We start from the raw sequence: 23,992 nt of genomic DNA on the forward strand, positions 1-23,992 counted from the left end.
TGTGCAAACACAAGATCGTAAATTTCACCACTTCTTCAACATTACGTCATAACCTGTGGCATCGGGCCAGACGTCAGTCTCAAAAGATATCCGACACCATGGACGAGGAAAAGTTTATACTGTGTTGTTCCCGCGCGTTTTGGAGTTCTCAAGGGATCTTGAGTTTCCTGCTCCGGAGTGCGCGCCGCTCCAAACACGCATCCTATGGACCAGGGCGAAAGCCCCGGGACGGAGCAGAGCCGTGTCGCAGCCGTAACGCGGCGCACACGCATCCTGTGGATTCCCCGAGTTGTGTGACATGGTTTGGACCATCATGGATTTCACAAGTAAATAAAACAGCAGCAAAGTGTAACACAAGTCACCTTTTGAGTCAACTTAATCATGCTATAATATAAAGCAAAATGAACATACATACAGTGTTAGAGCCATATGTGTGTCAATATTATGTGTGGACTGTTTGTGTGTTTCATGCACTTGTGTGGACACTAGGTGGCGGGCGTGTCAAACCAGGTGTTAGAAAGCATATAGGGAAGAAGACCCAATCAGTGGCAGGTGAGCTGCCTACCGGGTAGCAAACAGTTTTTGACCGTCTCGATCGTCTCGATTGTCTCGAACGTCTCGTTCCGTCTTGTTCCGTCATTGTCATCGTATTGTCTACAATAGACGTAAGCCTGTAATTCTACAAGTTCGATTAGATGCAAGTGTGGATTGATCGGCTGTGCGTGTATTGTGTGTCTAATAAACCCGTTGATGTCAATGCACGAGCGGACTTCATTCATTCATCCTGACGAGGAGGACGCGTCAACTGAGTCCCGGTAAAGCAGCCCCTCAGTGGCTTATAGGTGTTTGTTTCGTTTGGCGAAAGCAAGCCACTACATACAGTATGTATGCAATTTTCAACTGTAGGTAACACCTTAGTTTATTTCTAAACAGACCGTCTCCACAGGGTGTGACTTAAGATTCACAGGGTTGAGCATTGTTTGTGCAACACCATTACACTGCATGTCTTGATCATTTTGACAGTGAAGAGTCAACATTGATTCTTTTTTGCATCAAAATTATAAAAAGAAACCCACATCACAAAAGACCAATATTTATTTGAATAACAGAAAATGAAAAGAAAGCTTAATCCATCTCAGCTGCTTCAGTTCATGGCCCTGGTGATGTGCATGCTGGCTGTTACTGTGTGAGTGTTTGACATTTAAAGTCATATTGTAACATGATGCAATCATCTATATTCCACATTGACACTACACTACATACTGTTAAACTGTCTGTCAGCTGAGTCATCTCAATTTAATTTGTGTACATTTTTCCAGACAGGTTTGCTGTTCCTAAGAAACAACCAATCAATACAAAATTCACCTGTTTATCCCCAAGAAAAGTATGCATTAACAAATATGAATCTCTACTCTACCTGGAAGGATTTGGTACAAAACTAGTAGCTGAATGGTGAGAAGAGCAGCTTGGTTCAGGCGAAACATGGCAACCATTTGACAGAAACTAACAGACTGACATGACCATCAGCTTTTGAATGCTCTCAAAGAAGATTCAAAGAGGGAGGAAGTGGTTTGATTTTTTTCTTCTATCAGCAACAAAACAATAATAGGTCAAACAAAACGGTGAGCCAAATTAAAGGCCCTATTGCCATAATTTAATTCAGGTTACCATCTATAGAATCAAGCTTTGCAGCAATAAACTGTTAACATTCTTTGAACTCTAACTATTATGAGCCACAAGGTAAAATCTACATACTTCATCTATATTTAGACATGCGAAAACCACTTCTGCAAAAAGCTGGCCACAGTATGCGGCAAGAGGAGGTAGTAACTTGTCAAAGTTTATGAGAAGCAACACCAGGTCTTTGTGATAGACGTGAACTACAGATGCGTCCACTAAGAGGAGTCAACAGCATGTACTTGAGACTTTTTTCTGTTTAAATGATTAAATACATGTTAATAAAACTAAAGGAATTAATCCTGTTACACAACATTGGCAAAATGACATCTCCCTAGACCCTCAACATGTATCCCCTGGTGGCAAATATTTATTTAAAGGGACAGTGCACATTAATGAACATTTCAACATAGCATCCATGTGAATATGCCAGAGTTAGCCATGAAGCTAATTTTCATCTTTAGTCCCCGGCAGGTCAAAATAGAGCTCATAACAAATGATAAAGATAAATAACAATAGATGGAAACAATACATCATGATAGCATGACAATTAAAACACAGTACAGTAATAGAGCCTGACCCCCCTTTTTTAAGATATATATATTTTTTCATTTATATTCTTAAAGCTGGGGTTGGTAGTCTCGGAAAACTAGCATGAATTTGAATGTAGCATTTCCTCAGGGCTCCGTCTAACCCCTACCCTCCTCCCTCAGAGGTCCTCCAAGGCGACGCCCCAGCTTTAATTTAACATTATATCCTGTACGAGCGCCAGTGGCCTATAGCGGCCTAGTGGTCCAAGCGCCCCATATATAAAGGCTATAGTCCTCATCACAGAGGTCTCTGGTTCGTCTTGCTGCATGTCTTCACCCACTCTGCTTCCCACGTTTCCTGACTCTCTAAAGCTTTTCTATCAATAAAGACGAAAAAATAAAATACAATGAAAAATAATACTATCCTGTAATACCATAATGTTCCCCATGAAGACAAAACATCCCAGTTTAAGCCACTTGAGTTTAGCCAAGATGGATAAGAATTGAGCCTAGTTGAGTCAGAGTTGAGTCTAAATTGAGTTTGATTCAAGTTGGAGATCGGTGGTACTTGAGATGGACTTGAGTTTGAGTTTAGTAAAGTTGGAGTTTAGCTTCAGCTCGAGTTTAGTCTAGGTCTAATTGAAATCAAGTTGAGTTGAGTGGAAGTTAAGTTAGAGTTTAGTTTGAGTAGAATCAGAATTATGATAGTGTTGTTGTTGATTTCAAGTCAGATTGGGGGTTGTTTGTATTTTGCGTTGAGGCCCGTTTAAGTCAGAGAATAGTTCTGTGAGCAGCTGTTGAGTCTGAGTTAGGATGGAATTCAGTTAGAGTTAAGCACGAGTTGAGTCAGATTTGATTTAAAGTTGGGTCAGAGTGTAGTCAAAGTTGAGTCTGGGTTGAGTCATAGTGTAATCAATGTGTTGGAGTCTGAGTTGGACTTAAGAAGGACTTGAGTTCATGTTGAGTTAAGCTTGAATTAGATTTGAGTTGGGTTGGAGTATAATATGAGTCAAGCTGAGTTTAGTTGAAGTTAAATGAGAGCTGGGTTGAGTACGAGCGGAGACAAAGTGGAGAGGAGCTTAGTCAAAGTTAAACTGGAGTTAAACTGGAGTTAAGATTAGCTTGAATTGAGCTGGAGTTGTGTTTGCTTCGATTCAGAGTTAAGTGCTATCACCATGTAAATGGTCAGGAACTTGCCTCTGTGAGTGCAGGACAGAAAGGACAATTTTCAACACAGCATATTGTCAAAACTAATATTTATATAAGAAAAAAAAAGCAAATACACAGAGTTCAGTGGATATAAAAACTGCTCAGAGACAAAATCCCAGAGGTAATATTGGGTTAAATGTGTTAATGATAAGCAAAGCTATCAGTTCTTCCTTTATCTGATTGGCCGTCTTTGTAAGACTTGGTCTAAATCGTAAAATGTGGGTTGATGTCCATCATTACTCATCTCTTCATGTGATAGTGTCCATGTCCTTTGTTTATCCTTCATTTAAAGTCATGTCAGTTCATTAGGTGTTGTAGATTGAGACGTGCCTCTCCATGTACTGACTATTCCTCTCTGTGCCGATTTGCTCTTCAGAGTTCTGCATGTTTGGAGATTGGGCCGGGTTCGGGTTCGGTGTCTTGCGCCTCAGTTTTCTGCAGAAATGAAGACCCCGGATGTGTTATTGGTCTGATTGTATGATACTGAGATAAACTACATGCTTAGAAGCCCCTTTTTCTGATAACCAAGGATTAACTTAGACTTGATTTAACGCTATACTCAAATTAACCTTAGCTCCCAGAGATGAAATATAATCCAAAAAAGACAGAGGACTGAAATTTAACTTTACATAACTAAAGAGAATGAATCACCTGCAGAGACAGACGGCTGCAATGATGCACCACAGAAGCACTCCAGCCACAGGTATGATTATTTTTGGTGAATACCACAATGACCTGGCCTCTGCAATGAAAGTATATGAGTGACGTTTTATTGCATTTCATCAGAGCCTTGACAGACAATGTAGCTGTTGTAAAAGTAATAAACTCAGCTTTGAGCTCTACCTACCTTCAGCAGGTCTCTCGGACACAGTTAAATTCCAATTAATAGTCGAAAGACCCTCACTGTTAGTTACATTACATGAGTAGAGTCCTTCATCGTCATCCTGAGCATTGATAATGATCAGCAGTGAAGGTGAGTTAATGTCTATCTTCACTCTGTCAGAGCTGAAATTTGAATAAGCCTTATTCAGTGAGATTGAATAAGCAAAAAAAAAAGGGCCTTTAGTCCAGCTGATTTGTGTTGTATCTGCCTCTGATTTGTTGCAAGCGAGTGTGACAGAGTCTCCCCTGTAACCCAGCATGTTCCTGTGGACAACTGGATGATGTTCATAGAAATGGAAAAGAAACAATCAATCAATACAAAACATATCCCCAGTTTAGTCTAAAGAGAAGCATGCATAACAAACACAAATCTCTACTCTACCTGCAGAGAGTCCGTACGTGGATAGAAACAAGAGCAGAGCTGCTTGGTTCAGGGGAGACATGATGACAATCAGACAGAGACAGATTGACTGACTTTTCACCACAAGCCTTTTAATGTAATTGTGAACTGGCTGTAGAAAAGAGGAAGTGGTTTGATGGTTTTCAGCTGCTTCAATGTATTAAGTGTGACATGGTTTGGACCATCATGGATTTCACAAGTAAATAAAACAGCAGCAAAGTGTAACACAAGTCACCTTTTGAGTCAACTTAATCATGCTGTAATATAAAGCAAAATGTACATACGTACAGTATGTATGCAATTTTCAGCTGTAGGTAACATCTTAGTTTATTTCTAAACAGACCGTCTCCACAGGGTGTGACTTAAGATTCACAGGGTTGAGCATTGTTTGCGCAACACCATTACACCGCATGTTCTAAACATTCTGACACTTAAGAGTCACAATAATGACTTTAACAAACGTTGATTCTTTTCTGCATCAAATTTGTAAAAAGAAAACAACATCAGAAAAGACCGATATCTATTTTAATCACAGAAAATGTTATTTAAAGACATATTGTAACATGATGCAATCATCTATATTCTACATTGACACTACACTACATAGTGTTAAACTGTTTGTCAGTTGAGTCATCTCAATTCAATTTGTGTACATTTTTCCAGATAGGTTAGTTATTCCTAAGAAACAACCAATCAATACAAAACATATCACCTGTTTATCCTTAAGAAAAGTATGCATTAACAAATATGAATCTCTACTCTACCTGGAAGGATTTGGCACAAAACTAGTAGCTGAATGGCGAGAAGAGCAACTTGGTTCAGGCGAAACATGGCAACCATTTGACAGAAACTAACAGACTGGCACGACAATCAGCTTTTGAATGCTCTCACAGAAGATTCAAAAAGGGAGGAAGTGGTTTGATTTTTTTTCTGTCAGCAACAAAACAATAATAGGTCAAACAAAACGGTGAGCAAAATTAAAGGCCCTATTGCCATAATATTATTCAGGTTAGCATCTATAGGTATCAAGCTTTGCAGTAATAAACCGTTAACATTATTTGAACTGTCACTATTATGAGCCACAAGGTAAAATCTACATACTTCAGCTATGCTAAGACGTGTGAGAACCACTTCTGCAAAAAGCTGGCCACAGTATGCGGCAAGAGAAGGTAGTAACTTCTCAATGTTTATGAGAAGCAAAACCAGCAGCAAAGTGAAACACAAATGACCCTTTGAGTTAACTTAATCATGCTGAAATATAAAGCAAAATGTAACTTTGTACAGTATGCGTGCAATTTTCAGCTGTTGGTAACACCTTAGTTTAGTTCTCAACAGACCTTCTCCATATCTGGATCAGAAACACTTGATTGAACCCCAAAATTTTAATTGCTGCTCCACCTTACACGTTATAATTCACAGAAACATTAAACATATTATTAATAATTATGATATGTCAACCTGTACACTGCACCTTTAAGAAACTATGGCAATTTAAAGTGCTCTAAATAAAACATGAGGAGACAATGAGCATAACAAAACAAGACAATAACACACTTGGAAACGGTTTTAAACAATGCAAAAAAATACTCCACAGAGGTGATGAGAATTGAAAAGGGTGATTTAATAGGGGTTTAAAAAATTACATTACAGCTACAGAGCACTTCAGTAATAGACAAAGGCATACAGTAAAGTGTTAACCTCTAATTTAAAGAACCAAGGGAGATTATTTGTTTCAGTCTAGTGGTGCAAACAAAAACAAGGCCATCAGTTTTCTTGCTGCATCTCTTTCTTTTTTACGTATACATCATCATATTTGTCCCTTTCTTTTGAAAACATCTCTCCAACATCTTTTTTGTTTTTTACTCAGTTTTAATCTGAACTCCATGCCTGTCTGGGCAAATATTGAATTGAGACCCATTGACTATCAATTCCTTCATCCTGAGTACCAGACAGCTCTGGGGATGAAATGGAGGCACCTGCAGGGGCAGAGAGTGGAAATGAACTCCAAGAATGAAATGCAGGGAGAAGTTTATTTGAGTGATGGCACATTTTTCTGACCTCCAGAGTGAACTCGGTACTCAGCAAAAGTCAGGGTTCTGCTCCAGGATAGGTCCTGGTTTTGAGTCTTGGTCTTGCTTTTTCTGTAGGTATAAATGTGAATAATATGATAAATCAAAATCAGTTCCCTTCCTCTCAGATTCTGTCTCTGTTTAATTCTTTCCCATCTCACTCTCTTTTTGCTTCCAATGTCGTGCAGTCTCTTCTCTGTGACTCTGTCGCCCTCTGCCTCTCACTTTGCTCTCTACACTTTCACCCTTATCTACCTCTTCCTCAAACTTTGTCTTTAGCCGTCTTTTTATTTTTAACATAAAACCTGGGGGAAGCACTTCAACCCATATATCAGAATGCAGCACACTTTCATTCAAGCGGTGGACATTACATGCGTGGGGAAGTAACTGTGTGCCAAGATGAACTAAGGAATGTAAATTTGGCAACATTTTTTACACATAGAGCAAAAATAAAACTGTGACTCACCTGCAGAGACAGATAGCCAGCAGGATGCCAAATAAGAGAAATCCAGTCAAAGATGAGACTACGAGCAGAAAAGACCCAGATGACCTGACCTCTGCATTGAAACAGATGTGAGTGACCTTTTATTGCATTTCATCAGAGAATTGACAGACAATGTAGCTGTTTTAAAAGTAATAAACTCAGCTTTGAGCTCTACCTACCTTTAGCAGGTCTCTCAGATATAGTTAAATTCCAATTAATAGTCGAAAGACCATCAGTGTCAGTTACAGTACATGTGTAGAGTCCTTTATCGTCATACTGAGCATTGATAATGATCAGAAGTGAAGGTGAGTTAATGTCTATCTTCACTCTGTCAGAGCTGAAATTTGAATAAGTCTTATTCAGTGGGATTGAATAAGAAAAAAGAGATCTGCCTTTAGTCCAGCTGATTTGTGTTGAATCTGCCTCTGATTTGTTGCAAGCGAGTGTGACAGAGTCTCCCCTGTAACCCAGCATGTTCCTGTGGACAACTGGATGATGTTCATAGAAATGGAAAAGAAACAACCAATCAATACAAAACATATCCCCAGTTTAGTCTGAAGAGAAGCATGCATAACAAACACAAATCTCTACTCTACCTGCAGAGAGTCCGTACGTGGATAGAAACAAGAGCAGAGCTGCTTGGTTCAGGGGAGACATGATGACCATCAGACAGAGACAGATTGACTGACTTTTCACCACAAGCCTTTTAATGTAATTGTGAACTGGATGTAGAAAAGAGGAAGTGGTTTGATGCTTTTCAGCTGCTTCAATGTATTAAGTGTGACATGGTTTGGACCATCATGGATTTCACAAGTAAATAAAACAGCAGCAAAATGTAACACAAGTCACCTTTTGAGTCAACTTAATCATGCTGTAATATAAAGCAAAATGTACATACGTACAGTATGTATGCAATTTTCAACTGTAGGTAACATCTTAGTTTATTTCTAAACAGAACGTCTCCACAGGGTGTGACTTAAGATTCACAGGGTTGAACATTGTTTGCGCAACACCATTACACCGCATGTTCTAAACATTCTGACACTTAAGAGTCACAATGACTTTAACAAACGTTGATTCTTTTCTGCATCAAATTTGTAAAAAGAAAACAACATCAGAAAAGACCGATATCTATTTTAATCACAGAAAATGTTATTTAAAGACATATTGTAACATGATGCAATCATCTATATTCTACATTGACACTACACTACATAGTGTTAAACTGTTTGTCAGTTGAGTCATCTCAATTCAATTTGTGTACATTTTTCCAGATAGGTTAGTTATTCCTAAGAAACAACCAATCAATACAAAACATATCACCTGTTTATCCTTAAGAAAAGTATGCATTAACAAATATGAATCTCTACTCTACCTGGAAGGATTTGGCACAAAACTAGTAGCTGAATGGCGAGAAGAGCAGCTTGGTTCAGGCGAAACATGGTGACCATTTGACAGAAACTAACAGACTGGCACAACAATCAGCTTTTGAATGCTCTCACAGAAGATTCAAAGAGGGAGGAAGTGGTTTGATTTTTTTTCTGTCAGCAACAAAACAATAATAAGTCTTGTTTTAGTCAAAAAAAATGGTGAGCTAAATTAAAGTCCCTATTGCCATAATATTATTCAGGTTAGCATCTATAGGTATCAAGCTTTGCAGTAATAAACTGTTAACATTATTTGAACTGTCACTATTATGAGCCACAAGGTAACGTCTACATACTTCAGCTATGCTAAGACGTGTGAGAACCACTTCTGAAAAAATGTGGCCACAGGATGGTTCAAGAGACAGTAATAACTTCTCAAAGTTTATGAGAAGCAAAACCAGCAGCAAAGTGAAACACAAATGACCCTTTGAGTTAACTTAATCATGCTGAAATATAAAGCAAAATGTAACTTTGTACAGTATGTGTGCAATTTTCAGCTGTTGGTAACACCTTAGTTTAGTTCTCAACAGACCTTCTCCATACCTGGATCAGAAACACTTGATTGAACCCCAGAATTTTAATTGCTGCTCCACCTTACACGTTATAATTCACAGAAACATTAAACATATTATTAATAATTATGATATGTTAACCTGTACACTGCACCTTTAAGAAACTATGGCAATTTAAAGTGCTCTAAATAAAACATGAGGAGACAATGAGCATAACAAAACAAGACAATAACACACTTGGAAACGGTTTTAAACAATGCAAAAATACTCCACAGAGGTGATGAGAATTGAAAAGGGTGATTTAATAGGGGTTTAAAAAATTACATTACAGCTACAGAGCACTTCAGTAAAAGACAAAGGCATACAGTAAAGTGTTAACCTCTAATTTAAAGAACCAAGGGAGATTATTTGTTTCAGTCTAGTGGTGCAAACAAAAACAAGGCCATCAGTTTTCTTGCTGCATCTCTTTCTTTTTTACGTATACATCATCATATTTGTCCCATTCTTTTGAAAACATCTCTCCAACATCTTTTTTGTTTCTTAATCAGTTTTAATCTGAACTCCATGCCTGTCTGGGCAAATATTGAATTGAGACCCATTGACTATCAATTCCTTCATCCTGAGTACCAGACAGCTATGGGGATGAAATGGAGGCACCTGATGGGCAGAGAGTGGAAATTAACTCCAAGAATGAAATGCAGGGAGAAGTTCATTTGAGTGATGGCACATTTTTCTGACCTCCAGAGTGAACTCGGTACTCGGCAAAAGTCAGGGTTCTGCTCCAGGATAGGTCCTGGTTTTGAGTCTTGGTGTTGCTTTTTCTGTAGGTATAAATGTGAATAATATGATACATCAAAATCAGTTCCCTTCCTCTCAGATTCTGTCTCTGTTTAATTCTCTCCCATCTCACTCTCTTTTTGCTTCCAATGTCGTGCACTCTCTTCTCTGTGACTCTGTCGCCCTCTGCCTCTCACTTTGCTCTCTACACTTTCACCCTTATCTACCTCTTCCTCAAACTTTGTCTTTAGCTGTCTTTTTATTTTTAACATAAAACCTGGGGGAAGCACTTCAACCCATATATCAGAATGCAGCACACTTTCATTCAAGCGGTACACATTACATGCGTGGGGAAGTAACTGTGTGCCAAGATGAACTAAGGAATGTAAATTTGGCAACATTTTTTACACATAGAGCAAAAATAAAACTGTGACTCACCTGCAGAGACAGATAGCCAGCAGGATGCCAAATAAGAGAAATCCAGTCAAAGATGAGACTACGAGCAGAAAAGACCCAGATGACCTGACCTCTGCATTGAAACAGATGTGAGTGACCTTTTATTGCATTTCATCAGAGCTTTGACAGACAGTGTAGCTGTTGTAAAAACGTGATAAACTCAGCTCTTAGCTCTACTCACCTTAAGCAGGTCTCTCAGATACAGTTAAATTCCAATTAATAGTAGTAGGACCATCAGTGTCAGTTACATCACATGTGTAGAGTCCTTCATCGTCATACTGAGCATTGATAATGATCAGCAGTGAAGGTGAGTTAATGTCTATCTTCACTCTGTCAGAGCTGAAATTTGAATAACTCTTATTAAGTGAGATTGAATAAGAAAAAAGAGATCTGCCTTTAGTCCAGCTGATTAGTGTTGTATCTGCCTCTGATTCGTTGCAAGCGAGTGTGACAGAGTCTCCCCTGTAACCCAGCATGTTCATGTGGACAACTGGAAGATATCCTTAAAAATGGAAAATGAACAACCAATCAATACAAAACATACGTTTAGCCTGAAGAGAAGCATCCATAACAAACACAAATCTCTACTCTACGCAGAGACTCCGTATGTGGATAGAAACAAGAGCAGAGCAGCTTGGTTCAGGGAAGACATGATGACCATTTGACAGAAACTAACAGACTGACACGACCATCAGCTTTTGAATGCTCTCACAGAAGATTCAAAGAGGGAGGAAGTGGTTTGATTTTTTTCTTCTATCAGCAACAAAACAATAATGGGTCAAACAAAACGGTGAGCCAAATTAAAGGCCCTATTGCCATAATTTAATTCAGGTTAGCATCTATAGGTATCAAGCTTTGCAGCAATAAACTGTTAACATTCTTTGAACTGTAACTATTATGAGCCACAAGGTAAAATCTACATACTTCATCTATATTTAGACATGCGAAAACCACTTCTGCAAAAAGCTGGCCACAGTATGCGGCAAGAGAAGGTAGTAACTTGTCAAAGTTTATGAGAAGCAACACCAGGTCTTTGTGATAGACGTGAACTACAGATGCGTCCACTAAGAGGAGTCAACAGCATGTACTTGAGACTTTTTTCTGTTTAAATGATTAAATACATGTTAATAAAACTAAAGGAATTAATCCTGTTACACAACATTGGCAAAATGACATCTCCCTAGACCCTCAACATGTATCCCCTGGTGGCAAATATTTATTTAAAGGGACAGTGCACATTAATGAACATTTCAACATAGCATCCATGTGAATATGCCAGAGTTAGCCATGAAGCTAATTTTCATCTTTAGTCCCCGGCAGGTCAAAATAGAGCTCATAACAAATGATAAAGATAAATAACAATAGATGGAAACAATACATCATGATAGCATGACAATTAAAACACAGTACAGTAATAGAGCCTGACCCCCCTTTTTTAAGATATATATATTTTTTCATTTATATTCTTAAAGCTGGGGTTGGTAGTCTCGGAAAACTAGCATGAATTTGAGTGTAGCATTTCCTCAGGGCTCCGTCTAACCCCTCCCCTCCTCCCTCAGAGCTCCTCCAAGGCGACGCCCCAGCTTTAATTTAACATTATATCCTGTACGAGCGCCAGTGGCCTATAGCGGCCTAGTGGTCCAAGCGCCCCATATATAAAGGCTATAGTCCTCATCACAGAGGTCTCTGGTTCGTCTTGCTGCATGTCTTCACCCACTCTGCTTCCCACGTTTCCTGACTCTGTAAAGCTTTTGTATCAATAAAGACGAAAAAAAAAAAATACAATGAAAAATAATACTATCCTGTAATACCATAATGTTCCCCATAGAAGACAAAACATCCCAGTTTAAGCCACTTGAGTTTAGCCAAGATGGATAAGAATTGAGCCTAGTTGAGTCAGAGTTGAGTCTAAATTGAGTTTGAGTCAAGTTGGAGATCGGTGGTACTTGAGATGGACTTGAGTTTGAGTTTAGTAAAGTTGGAGTTTAGCTTCAGCTCGAGTTTAGTCTAGGTCTAATTGAAATCAAGTTGAGTTGAGTGGAAGTTAAGTTAGAGTTTAGTTTGAGTAGAATCAGAATTATGATAGTGTTGTTGTTGATTTCAAGTCAGATTGGGGGTTGTTTGTATTTTGCGTTGAGGCCCGTTTAAGTCAGAGAATAGTTCTGTGAGCAGCTGTTGAGTCTGAGTTAGGATGGAATTCAGTTAGAGTTAAGCACGAGTTGAGTCAGATTTGATTTAAAGTTGGGTCAGAGTGTAGTCAAAGTTGAGTCTGGGTTGAGTCATAGTGTAATCAATGTGTTGGAGTCTGAGTTGGACTTAAGAAGGACTTGAGTTCACGTTGAGTTAAGCTTGAATTAGATTTGAGTTGGGTTGGAGTATAATATGAGTCAAGCTGAGTTTAGTTGAAGTTAAATGAGAGCTGGGTTGAGTACGAGCAGAGACAAAGTGGAGAGGAGCTTAGTCAAAGTTAAACTGGAGTTAAACTGGAGTTAAGATTAGCTTGAATTGAGCTGGAGTTGTGTTTGCTTCGATTCAGAGTTAAGTGCTATCACCATGTAAATGGTCAGGAACTTGCCTCTGTGAGTGCAGGACAGAAAGGACAATTTTCAACACAGCATATTGTCAAAACTAATATTTACATAAGAAAAAAAAAGCAAATACACAGAGTTCAGTGGATATAAAAACTGCTCAGAGACAAAATCCCAGAGGTAATATTGGGTTAAATGTGTTAATGATAAGCAAAGCTATCAGTTCTTCCTTTATCTGATTGGCCGTCTTTGTAAGACTTGGTCTAAATCGTAAAATGTGGGTTGATGTCCATCATTACTCATCTCTTCATGTGATAGTGTCCATGTCCTTTGTTTATCCTTCATTTAAAGTCATATCAGTTCATTAGGTGTTGTAGATTGAGACGTGCCTCTCCATGTACTGACTATTCCTCTCTGTGCCGATTTGCTCTTCAGAGTTCTGCATGTTTGGAGATTGGGCCGGGTTCGGGTTCGGTGTCTTGCGCCTCAGTTTTCTGCAGAAATGAAGACCTCAGATGTGTTATTGGTCTGATTGTATAACACAAAGATAAACTACATGCTTAGAAGCCCCTTTTTCTGATAACCAAGGATTAACTTAGACTTGATTTAACGCTATACTCAAATTAACCTTAGCTCCCAGAGATGAAATATAATCCAAAAAAGACAGAGAACTGAAATTTAACTTTACATAACTAAAGAGAATGAATCACCTGCAGAGACAGACGGCTGCAATGATGCACCACAGAAGCACTCCAGCCACAGGTATGATTATTTTTGGTGAATACCACAATGACCTGGCCTCTGCAATGAAAGTATATGAGTGACGTTTTATTGCATTTCATCAGAGCCTTGACAGACAATGTAGCTGTTGTAAAAGTAATAAACTCAGCTTTGAGCTCTACCTACCTTCAGCAGGTCTCTCGGACACAGTTAAATTCCAATTAATAGTCGAAAGACCGTCTCTGTGAGTTACATTACATGTGTAGAGTCCTTTATCGTCATCCTGAGCATTGACAATGATCAGCAGTGAAGGTGAGCTAATGTCTATCTTCACTCTGTCAGAGCTGAAATTTGAATAAGCCTTATTCAGTGGGATTGAATAAGAAAAAAGAGATCTGCCTTTAGTCCAGCTGATTTGTGTTGTATTTGCCCCTGAGTTGTTGCAAACGAGTGTGACAGAGTATCCCCTGTAACCCAGCATGTTCATGTGGACAACTGGATGATGTTCATAGAAATGGAAAAGAAACAACCAATCAATACAAAACATTTCCCCAGTTTAGCCTGAAGAGAAGCATGCATAACAAACACAAATCTCTACTCTACCTGCAGAGAGTCCGTACGTGGATAGAAACAAGAGCAGAGCTGCTTGGTTCAGGGGAGACATGATGACCATCAGACAGAGACAGATTGACTGACTTTTCACCACAAGCCTTTTAATGTAATTGTGAACTGGCTGTAGAAAAGAGGAAGTGGTTTGATGCTTTTCAGCTGCTTCAATGTATTAAGTGTGACATTGTTTGGACCATCATGGATTTCACAAGTAAATAAAACAGCAGCAAAGTGTAACACAAGTCACCTTTTGAGTCAACTTAATCATGCTGTAATATAAAGCAAAATGAACATACGTACAGTATGTATGCAATTTTCAACTGTAGGTAACACCTTAGTTTATTTCTAAACAGACCGTCTCCACAGGGTGTGACTTAAGATTCACAGGGTTGAGCATTGTTTGCGCAACACCATTACACCGCATGTTCTAAACATTCTGACTCTTAAGAGTCACAATGACTTTAACAAACGTTGATTCTTTTCTGCATCAAATTTGTAAAAAGAAAACAACATCAGAAAAGACCGATATCTATTTTAATCACAGAAAATGTTATTTAAAGACATATTGTAACATGATGCAATCATCTATATTCTACATTGACACTGCACTACATAGTGTTAAACTGTTTGTCAGTTGAGTCATCTCAATTCAATTTGTGTACATTTTTCCAGACAGGTTTGCTGTTCCTAAGAAACAACCAATCAATACAAAACATATCACCTGTTTATCCTTAAGAAAAGTATGCATTAACAAATATGAATCTCTACTCTACCTGGAAGGATTTGGCACAAAACTAGTAGCTGAATGGCGAGAAGAGCAGCTTGGTTCAGGCGAAACATGGCAACCATTTGACAGAAACTAACAGACTGGCACGACAATCAGCTTTTGAATGCTCTCACAGAAGATTCAAAAAGGGAGGAAGTGGTTTGATTTTTTTTCTGTCAGCAACAAAACAATAATAGGTCAAACAAAACGGTGAGCAAAATTAAAGGCCCTATTGCCATAATATTATTCAGGTTAGCATCTATAGGTATCAAGCTTTGCAGTAATAAACCGTTAACATTATTTGAACTGTCACTATTATGAGCCACAAGGTAACATCTACATACTTCAGCTATGCTAAGACGTGTGAGAACCACTTCTGCAAAAAGCTGGCCACAGTATGCGGCAAGAGAAGGTAATAACTTCTCAACGTTTATGAGAAGCAAAACCAGCAGCAAAGTGAAACACAAATGACCCTTTGAGTTAACTTAATCATGCTGAAATATAAAGCAAAATGTAACTTTGTACAATATGTGTGCAATTTTCAGCTGTTGGTAACACCTTAGTTTATTTCTCAACAGACCTTCTCCACATCTGGAACAGAAACACTTGATTGAACCCCAAAATTTTAATTGCTGCTCCACCTTACACGTTATAATTCACAGAAACATTAAACATATTATTAATAATTATGATATGTTAACCTGTACACTGCACCTTTAAGAAACTATGGCAATTTAAAGTGCTCTAAATAAAACATGAGGAGACAATGAGCATAACAAAACAAGACAATAACACACTTGGAAACGGTTTTAAACAATGCAAAAATACTCCACAGAGGTGATGAGAATTGAAAAGGGTGATTTAATAGGGGTTTAAAAAATTACATTACAGCTACAGAGCACTTCAGTAAAAGACAAAGGCATACAGTAAAGTGTTAACCTCTAATTTAAAGAACCAAGGGAGCAAATTTGTTTCAGTCTAGTGGTGCAAACAAAAACAAGGCCATCAGTTTTCTTGCTGCATCTTTTTCTTTTTTACGTATACATCATCATATTTGTCCCATTCTTTTGAAAACATCTCTCCAACATCTTTTTTGTTTCTTAATCAGTTTTAATCTGAACTCCATGCCTGTCTGGGCAAATATTGAATTGAGACCCATTGACTATCAATTCCTGCATCCTGAGTACCAGACAGCTCTGGGGATGAAATGGAGGCACCTGCAGGGGCAGAGAGTGGAAATGAACTCCAAGAATGAAATGCAGGGAGAAGTTCATTTGAGTGATGGCACATTTTTCTGACCTCCAGAGTGAACTCGGTACTCGGCAAAAGTCAGGGTTCTGCTCCAGGATAGGTCCTGGTTTTGAGTCTTGGTGTTGCTTTTTCTGTAGGTATAAATGTGAATAATATGACATATCAAAATCAGTTCCCTTCCTCTCAGATTCTGTCTCTGTTTAATTCTCTCCCATCTCACTCTCTTTTTGCTTCCAATGTCATGCAGTCTCTTCTCTGTGACTCTGTCGCCCTCTGCCTCTCACTTTGCTCTCTACACTTTCACCCTTATCTACCTCTTCCTCAAACTTTGTCTTTAGCTGTCTTTTTATTTTTAACATAAAACCTGTGGGAAGCACTTCAACTCATATATCAGAATGCAGCACACCTTCATTCAAGCGGTGGACATTACATGCGTGGGGAAGTAACTGTGTGCCAAGATGAACTAAGGAATGTAAATTTGGCAACAATTTTTACACACAGAGCAAAAATAAAACTGTGACTCACCTGCAGAGACAGGTAGCCAGCAGGATGCCAAATAAGAGAAATCCAGTCAAAGATGAGACTACGAGCAGAAAAGACCCAGATGACCTGACCTCTGCATTGAAACAGATGTGAGTGACCTTTTATTGCATTTAATCAGAGATTTGACGGACAGTGTAGCTGTTGTAAAAATGTGATAAGCTCAGCTTTGAGCTCTACCTACCTTTAGCAGGTCTCTCAGATATAGTTAAATTCCAATTAATAGTCGAAAGACCATCAGTGTCAGTTACAGTACATGTGTAGAGTCCTTTATCGTCATACTGAGCATTGATAATGATCAGCAGTGAAGGTGAGTTAATGTCTATCTTCACTCTGTCGGAGCTGAAATTTGAATAACTCGTATTCAGTGGGATTGAATAAGAAAAAAGAGATCTGCCTTTAGTCCAGCTGATTTGTGTTGTATCTGCCTCTGATTTGTTGCAAGCGAGTGTGACAGAGTCTCCCCTGTAACCCAGCATGTTCATGTGGACAACTGGATGATGTTCATAGAAATGGAAAAGAAACAACCAATCAATACAAAACATATCCCCAGTTTAGTCTGAAGAGAAGCATGCATAACAAACACAAATCTCTACTCTACCTGCAGAGAGTCCGTACGTGGATAGAAACAAGAGCAGAGCTGCTTGGTTCAGGGGAGACACGATGACCATCAGACAGAGACAGATTGACTGACTTTTCACCACAAGCCTTTTAATGTAATTGTGAACTGGCTGTAGAAAAGAGGAAGTGGTTTGATGCTTTTCAGCTGCTTCAATGTATTAAGTGTGACATGGTTTGGACCATCATGGATTTCACAAGTAAATAAAACAGCAGCAAAATGTAACACAAGTCACCTTTTGAGTCAACTTAATCATGCTGTAATATAAAGCAAAATGTACATACGTACAGTATGTATGCAATTTTCAACTGTAGGTAACACCTTAGTTTATTTCTAAACAGACCGTCTCCACAGGGTGTGACTTAAGATTCACAGGGTTGAGCATTGTTTGCGCAACACCATTACACCGCATGTTCTAAACATTCTGACACTTAAGAGTCACAATGACTTTAACAAACGTTGATTCTTTTCTGCATCAAATTTGTAAAAAGAAAACAACATCAGAAAAGACCGATATCTATTTTAATCACAGAAAATGTTATTTAAAGACATATTGTAACATGATGCAATCATCTATATTCTACATTGACACTACACTACATAGTGTTAAACTGTTTGTCAGTTGAGTTATCTCAATTCAATTTGTGTACATTTTTCCAGATAGGTTAGCTAATCCTAAGAAACAACCAATCAATACAAAACATATCACCTGTTTATCCTTAAGAAAAGTATGCATTAACAAATATGAATCTCTACTCTACCTGGAAGGATTTGGCACAAAACTAGTAGCTGAATGGTGAGAAGAGCAGCTTGGTTCAGGCCAAACATGGCAACCATTTGACAGAAACTAACAGACTGGGATTTTTGAATGCTCTTACGGAAACATTCAAAAAGGGAGGAAGTGGTTTGATTCTTTTTCTATCAGCAACAAAACAATAATAGGTCAAACAAAACAGTGAGCAAAATTAAAGACCCTATTGCCATAATTTAATCAAAGTTAGCATCTATAGGTATCAAGCTTTGCAGTAATAAACCGTTAACATTCTTTGAACTGTAACTATTATGAGCCACAAGGTAACATCTACATACTTCAGCTATGCTAAGATGTGTGAAAACCACTTCTGCAAAAAGCTGGCCACAGGGTGTGTGAGGAGAAAGTAGTAACTTCTCAACTTTTATGAGAAGCAAAACCAGATCCTAGTAATAGATGTGGACTACAGATGCGTCCACTAAGAGGAGTCAACAGCATGTACTTCAGACTTTTTTCTGTTTAAATGATTAAATACATGTTAATAAAACTAAAGGAATTAATCCTGCTAAACCACACTGGCAAAATGACATTTGTCTCTTTCCCAAAAAATAGACCCTTAACATGAATCCCCTGGTATGCCAGAGTTAGCAATAAGGCTTTCATCTGTAGTCCTGGCAGGTCAAACAGAGCTCATAAAAATGTTAAAGATAAATAACACCTTATCAATGAAGGCAAAAATGACCCACCCCCCACAAAATAAATCAAATAAAAAATAATACTGTCCTGTAATACCATAATGTTCCCCATAGAAGACAAAACATCCCAGTTTAAGCCACTTGAGTTTAGCCAAGATGGATAAGAATTGAGCCTAGTTGAGTCAGAGTTGAGTCTAAATTGAGTTTGAGTCAAGTTGAAGATCGGTGGTACTTGAGATGGACTTGAGTTTGAGTTTAGTAAAGTTGGAGTTTAGCTTCAGCTTGAGTTTAGTCTAGGTCTAATTGAAGTCAAGCTGAGTTGAGTGGAAGTTAAGTTAGAGTATAGTTTGAGTAGAATCAGAGTTATGGAAGTGATTTTGTTGATTTTAAGTAAATTAGGGGGTTGTTTTTATTTTGCGTTGAGGCCCATTTAAAGCAAAGAATAATTATGTATGCAGCTTTTGAGTTTGAGTTAGGATGGAATTCAGTTAGAGTTAAACACGAGTTGAGTCAGATTTTATTTAAAGTTGGGTCAGAGTGTAGTCAAAGTTGAGTCTGGGTTGAGTCATAGTGTAATCAATGTGTTGGAGTCTGAGTTGGACTTAAGATGGACTTGAGTTCACGTTGAGTTAAGCTTGAATTAGATTTGAGTTGGGTTGGAGTCTAATATGAGTCAAGCTGAGTTTAGTTGAATTTGAGCTGGAGTTCTGTTGAAGTTAAGTTAGAGTTGGGTTGAGTACGAGTGGAGACAAAGTGGATTTGGAGTCTGGTCAAAGTTAAACTTGATTTGGACTTAAGCTGGAATTAAGTACGAGTTAAGTCAGAACTTTGTCAGAGTTCAGTTGGACTGACGTCTTCATTGAGACTCTGTTGAGAAGCTGAGTGGGAGTTTAGTCTGATGTGAGTCAAAGTTTGGTTGAAGTTCAGTTTGAGCAAGTTGGAGAGATGCTTAGTCAAAGTTAAACTGGAGTTAATCTGGAGTTAAGATTAGAGTTAGGATTAGTTTAAACTGAGCTGGAGTCCCACATAAATGGTTAGGAACTTGCCTCTGTGAGTGCAGGACAGAAAGGACAATTTTTAATACAGCATATTGTCAAAACTACTATTTATATAAGACAAAACAAACAAATATACAATGGAGTTCAATGGATATAAAAACTGAATGTAGAAAAACAAATCCCCACTATTAATTCACAGGTCTTAATGTCTTAATGATAAGCAAAGCTATCAGTATTTCCATCCTCTGGCTGGCTGTCTTTGTAACACTTGGTCTAAACCGTAAAATGTGTGCTGATGTCCATCATTACTTATCTCTGCATATGATACTGTGTCCTTTGTTTATCCTTCATTTAAAGTCATGTCAGTTCATTAGGTGTTGTAGATTGAGTTGAGCCTCTCCATGTACTGACTATTCCTCTCTGTGCCCGTTTGCTCTTGAGAGTTCTGCACGTTTGGAGAATGGGCCGGGTTCGGGTTCGGTGTCTTGCGCCTCAGTTTTCTGCAGAAATAAAGCAGTTACAGAAATGACTCACACACCTCAGATGATTTATTGATCTGATTGTCTGAAACTCAGCTAAACGACATGCTTAGAAACCCCTTTTCTGATAGGGATTAACATACTTTTAAATGCAGACAACTAAATATTGAACTCTATACTCAAATTTACATTAGCTCCCAGAGATAATAATATAATAAAAAAAGACACACATGACTCACCTGCAGAGACAGACAGCTGCAATGATGCAACACAGAAGCACTCCAGCCACAGGTATGACTATTTTTGGTGAATACCACATTGACCTGGCCTCTGAATTGAAAGAGATGTGAGTGATCTTTTATTGCATTTCATCAGAGCTTTGACGGACAATGTAACTGTTGTAAAAACGTGATAAGCTCAGCTTTGAGCTCTACCTACCTTTAGCAGGTCTCTCAGATATAGTTAAATTCCAATTAATAGTCAAAAGACCATCAGTGTCAGTTACATTACATGTGTAGAGTCCTTCATCGTCATCCTGAGCATTGATAATGATCAGCAGTGAAGGTGAGTTAATGTCTATCTTCACTCTGTCAGAGCTGAAATTTGATAAAGTATTATTCAGTGAGATTGAATAAGCAAAAAGAGATCTGCCTTTGGTCCAACTGATTTGTGTTGTATCTGCCTCTGATTTGTTGCAAGCGAGTGTGACAGAGTCTCCCCTGTAACCCAGCATGTTCATGTGGACTACTGAATGATATCCTTAAAAACGGAAAAGAAACAACCAATCAATACAAAACATATCCCCAGTTTAGCCTGAAGAGAAGCATGCATAACAAACACAAATCTCTACTCTACCTGCAGAGACTCCGTACGTGGATAGAAACAAGAGCAGAGCTGCTTGGTTCAGGGGAGACATGATGACCATCATACAGAGACAGACTGACTGACATTTTACCACCAGCCTCTGAGTCTAATTGTAAAGGGGGCGTAGAGAAGAGGAAGTGGTTTGATGGTTTTCAGCTGCTTCAAGTAAGTGTGACATGGTTTGGACCATCATGGATTTAACAAGTAAATAAAACAGCAGCAAAGTGTAACACAAGTCACCGTTTGAGTCAACTTAATCATGCTGTAATATAAAGCAAAATACACATGCAGTATGTATGAGTGCAATTTTCAGCTGTAGGTAACACCTTAGTTTATTTCTAAACAGACCGTCTCCACAGGGTGTGACTTAAGATTCACAGGGTTGAGCATTGTCTATGCAACACCATTACACCGCATGTTCTAAACATTCTGACACTTAACAGTCACAATAATGACTTTAACAAACGTTGATTCATTTCTGCATCTAATTTGTAAAAAGAAACCAACATCAGAAAAGACCGATATCTATTTGAATCACAGAAAATGAAAAGAAAGCTTAATCCATCTCAGCTGCTTCAGTTCATGGCCCCAGTGATGTGCATGCTGGCTGTTACTGTGTGAGTGTTTGACATTTAAAGTCATATTGTAACATGATGCAATCATCTATATTCCACATTGACACTGCACTACATACTGTTAAACTGTTTGTCAGTTTAGTTGTCTGAATTCAATTTGTGTACATTTTTCCAGACACGTTAGCTACTCCTACTCTTAAATAGGGTTCTGTATTTCAGAAGGGACAGGTTTCCTTATGTGACAGACGAAGCAAATACTATACACCCACCTTATAGGGAAAATCATGACAGTTCAAGCTTTGTTCCATCACAAATGAGTTAGAAGGCAGAGAGTTATACTCTCCAAGACTTTTGAACATTTTGAAACAAACCTGTTTTTATACTTTCTCATGGTGTCCTCATACAGGGAAGTGAAAACATACATTGTATGTGTATGTTTCAACTGTGTGGGCAGAGACCTCCTGTTAAAGCCTGTTGAAAACCCTTGCTACAGTTGGATATTGGATTCATTTTAGAAAAGCCAAAGGCACAAATGGTCATATTGCATTTCCTGTTTGTGTTTCTGAGATTGAAAAACCTCTGCTCTGCATTATAAAGGAAAGTCTGACGTTGCTTTGCTTGACAAATGAAATACTTGTACTCGCTCATTGACTGCCAAATATTCTGTTAAAGACAAAAATGTTGTTTCTTAAGTCCAAATGTCCAAAAATGATACATTTTTAGTCTGTTTAATCATTATTATCTTTGTTTTCCTTTACTAATGTAAAATGCTTGATTGCATTTATAACTTATTTTTCATTTGTATATGCATTTCAAAAAGTAGGTTTAAGACATAGTATAAGATAAGATAAGATGAGATATATCTTATTTGATCCCCCATTGGGGGAAATTATTTTGTTACAGCAGCTTACAACACGGGACAGAGGAATACAACAATGTACTAACATAGTTAAAAATATTAAAACAATACAATAAAATAAAATATGGCAAATATTACAGATATATACACACTATGTACACTTCTATCTGATAAATATAGATAGTGATGTAAGTTATTGCACAGATAAAATTGCACCAGGTTATTAAAAAATCACACACAGTATGAGAAATCAGTGCGATTAAGATGTGAGATTGACAGAGTAGTGTGTCAGTGTGAATCATAAACAGTGACCCGGGAAGACAGAGACATATTGCCAAGTCACACAGAAGTACAATAAATCTCAATCAAGCTTAAAGTAAATGGAAACTAAAATGTCATGGTGTGGGGAATATTCCAGGTCTGATTTATTGGTTGATTGATGCGTTAGTATAGACTATATTATTTTTTTACATATATAATATTAATACAATATTTTACATTTTTGTATTATATTTAATGTTTGTTTTCATATTATATTTTAAATATTTATAATATATTTTACATTTTTATATTTTTTATATTATATATTACATATTTTATATTTTCTGTATATTTTATATTATCTTTTTACAATTTTATTTTATATTTTATAGTTTACTTATAATATTATCTGCCTCCATCATATCCAAAACATTCATACAGAAGCTTTGACACACAAAGGTGACTCTCATTTCCTTTTTTCCTTCCTGCACCCACTCAATCACACTCAAACTGTGAAAAAAAACAGAAACAGGAAACTCACTTTCAAAAGGTGATAAACAGCCAAACAGGAAGGAACCTGATGGTAGAAAATTTACTTGAAGACGTTGACTGTCTGATCTGAAATGCATCTCAAACATGTCAATCTGCTGTCATCATATTCAGCCGTCTATTTTGATCATAAGCACAGAATCCATTATTATGCTCTGGATGGACATGCTGTCTGCAGCAAAAATAAAGAATAGTTGGGACATTTATTAGCCTTGTTATGTATGAGGAGAAGGAATCAGTAACTGTGTTGAATAATGATTCATGGTTGTGAAGACTTGAAGATGTGAATGGTGCAGAAGTGATTTAATTGTACAGTCCCCCAGCAGAGGATGCTACAGTCACCTGTTTCCCAAAATTGCAAAGCAGCCAGCAGCAGTCACTGTATAATTCAGTTTGTACTTGTGTTTGTGTTTGTTAAAGGTGCCTTAAAATTTGACCAAACACAGAAGCTGCCAGAGTAACCAAAACAGGATGAAGGTAACATCAGGTATGCTGAAAATGTATC

At 37.9% G+C, this 23,992-nt stretch overlaps 2 protein-coding genes across 2 annotated transcripts; both read right to left on the reverse strand.

Annotated features, from left to right (window-relative positions):
- Nucleotides 1–15,887: 15,887 nt before the first annotated feature.
- LOC117820475 lies at nucleotides 15,888–18,291 on the reverse strand. The gene is made up of 6 exons (XM_034694252.1): nucleotides 18,218–18,291; nucleotides 17,439–17,568; nucleotides 17,022–17,330; nucleotides 16,823–16,913; nucleotides 16,346–16,428; nucleotides 15,888–16,263 (listed from the first exon to the last, which is right to left on the reverse strand). Exons 2-6 carry the CDS (start codon nucleotides 17,506–17,508, stop codon nucleotides 16,157–16,159), a joined length of 660 nt encoding a protein of 219 aa, XP_034550143.1. The 5' UTR covers nucleotides 17,509–17,568; nucleotides 18,218–18,291; the 3' UTR covers nucleotides 15,888–16,156.
- A 1,811-nt stretch (nucleotides 18,292–20,102) lies between these two features.
- LOC117820476 lies at nucleotides 20,103–21,345 on the reverse strand. Its single transcript, XM_034694253.1, has 4 exons — nucleotides 21,235–21,345; nucleotides 20,818–21,138; nucleotides 20,619–20,709; nucleotides 20,103–20,400 (listed from the first exon to the last, which is right to left on the reverse strand). The coding sequence occupies exons 1-4, from the start codon at nucleotides 21,305–21,307 to the stop codon at nucleotides 20,271–20,273; spliced, it is 615 nt and encodes a 204-aa protein (XP_034550144.1). The 5' UTR covers nucleotides 21,308–21,345; the 3' UTR covers nucleotides 20,103–20,270.
- Nucleotides 21,346–23,992: the final 2,647 nt, after the last annotated feature.

This window comes from Notolabrus celidotus, chromosome 10, assembly GCF_009762535.1.
Source record: "Notolabrus celidotus isolate fNotCel1 chromosome 10, fNotCel1.pri, whole genome shotgun sequence".
Lineage (NCBI taxonomy): Eukaryota > Metazoa > Chordata > Actinopteri > Labriformes > Labridae > Notolabrus > Notolabrus celidotus.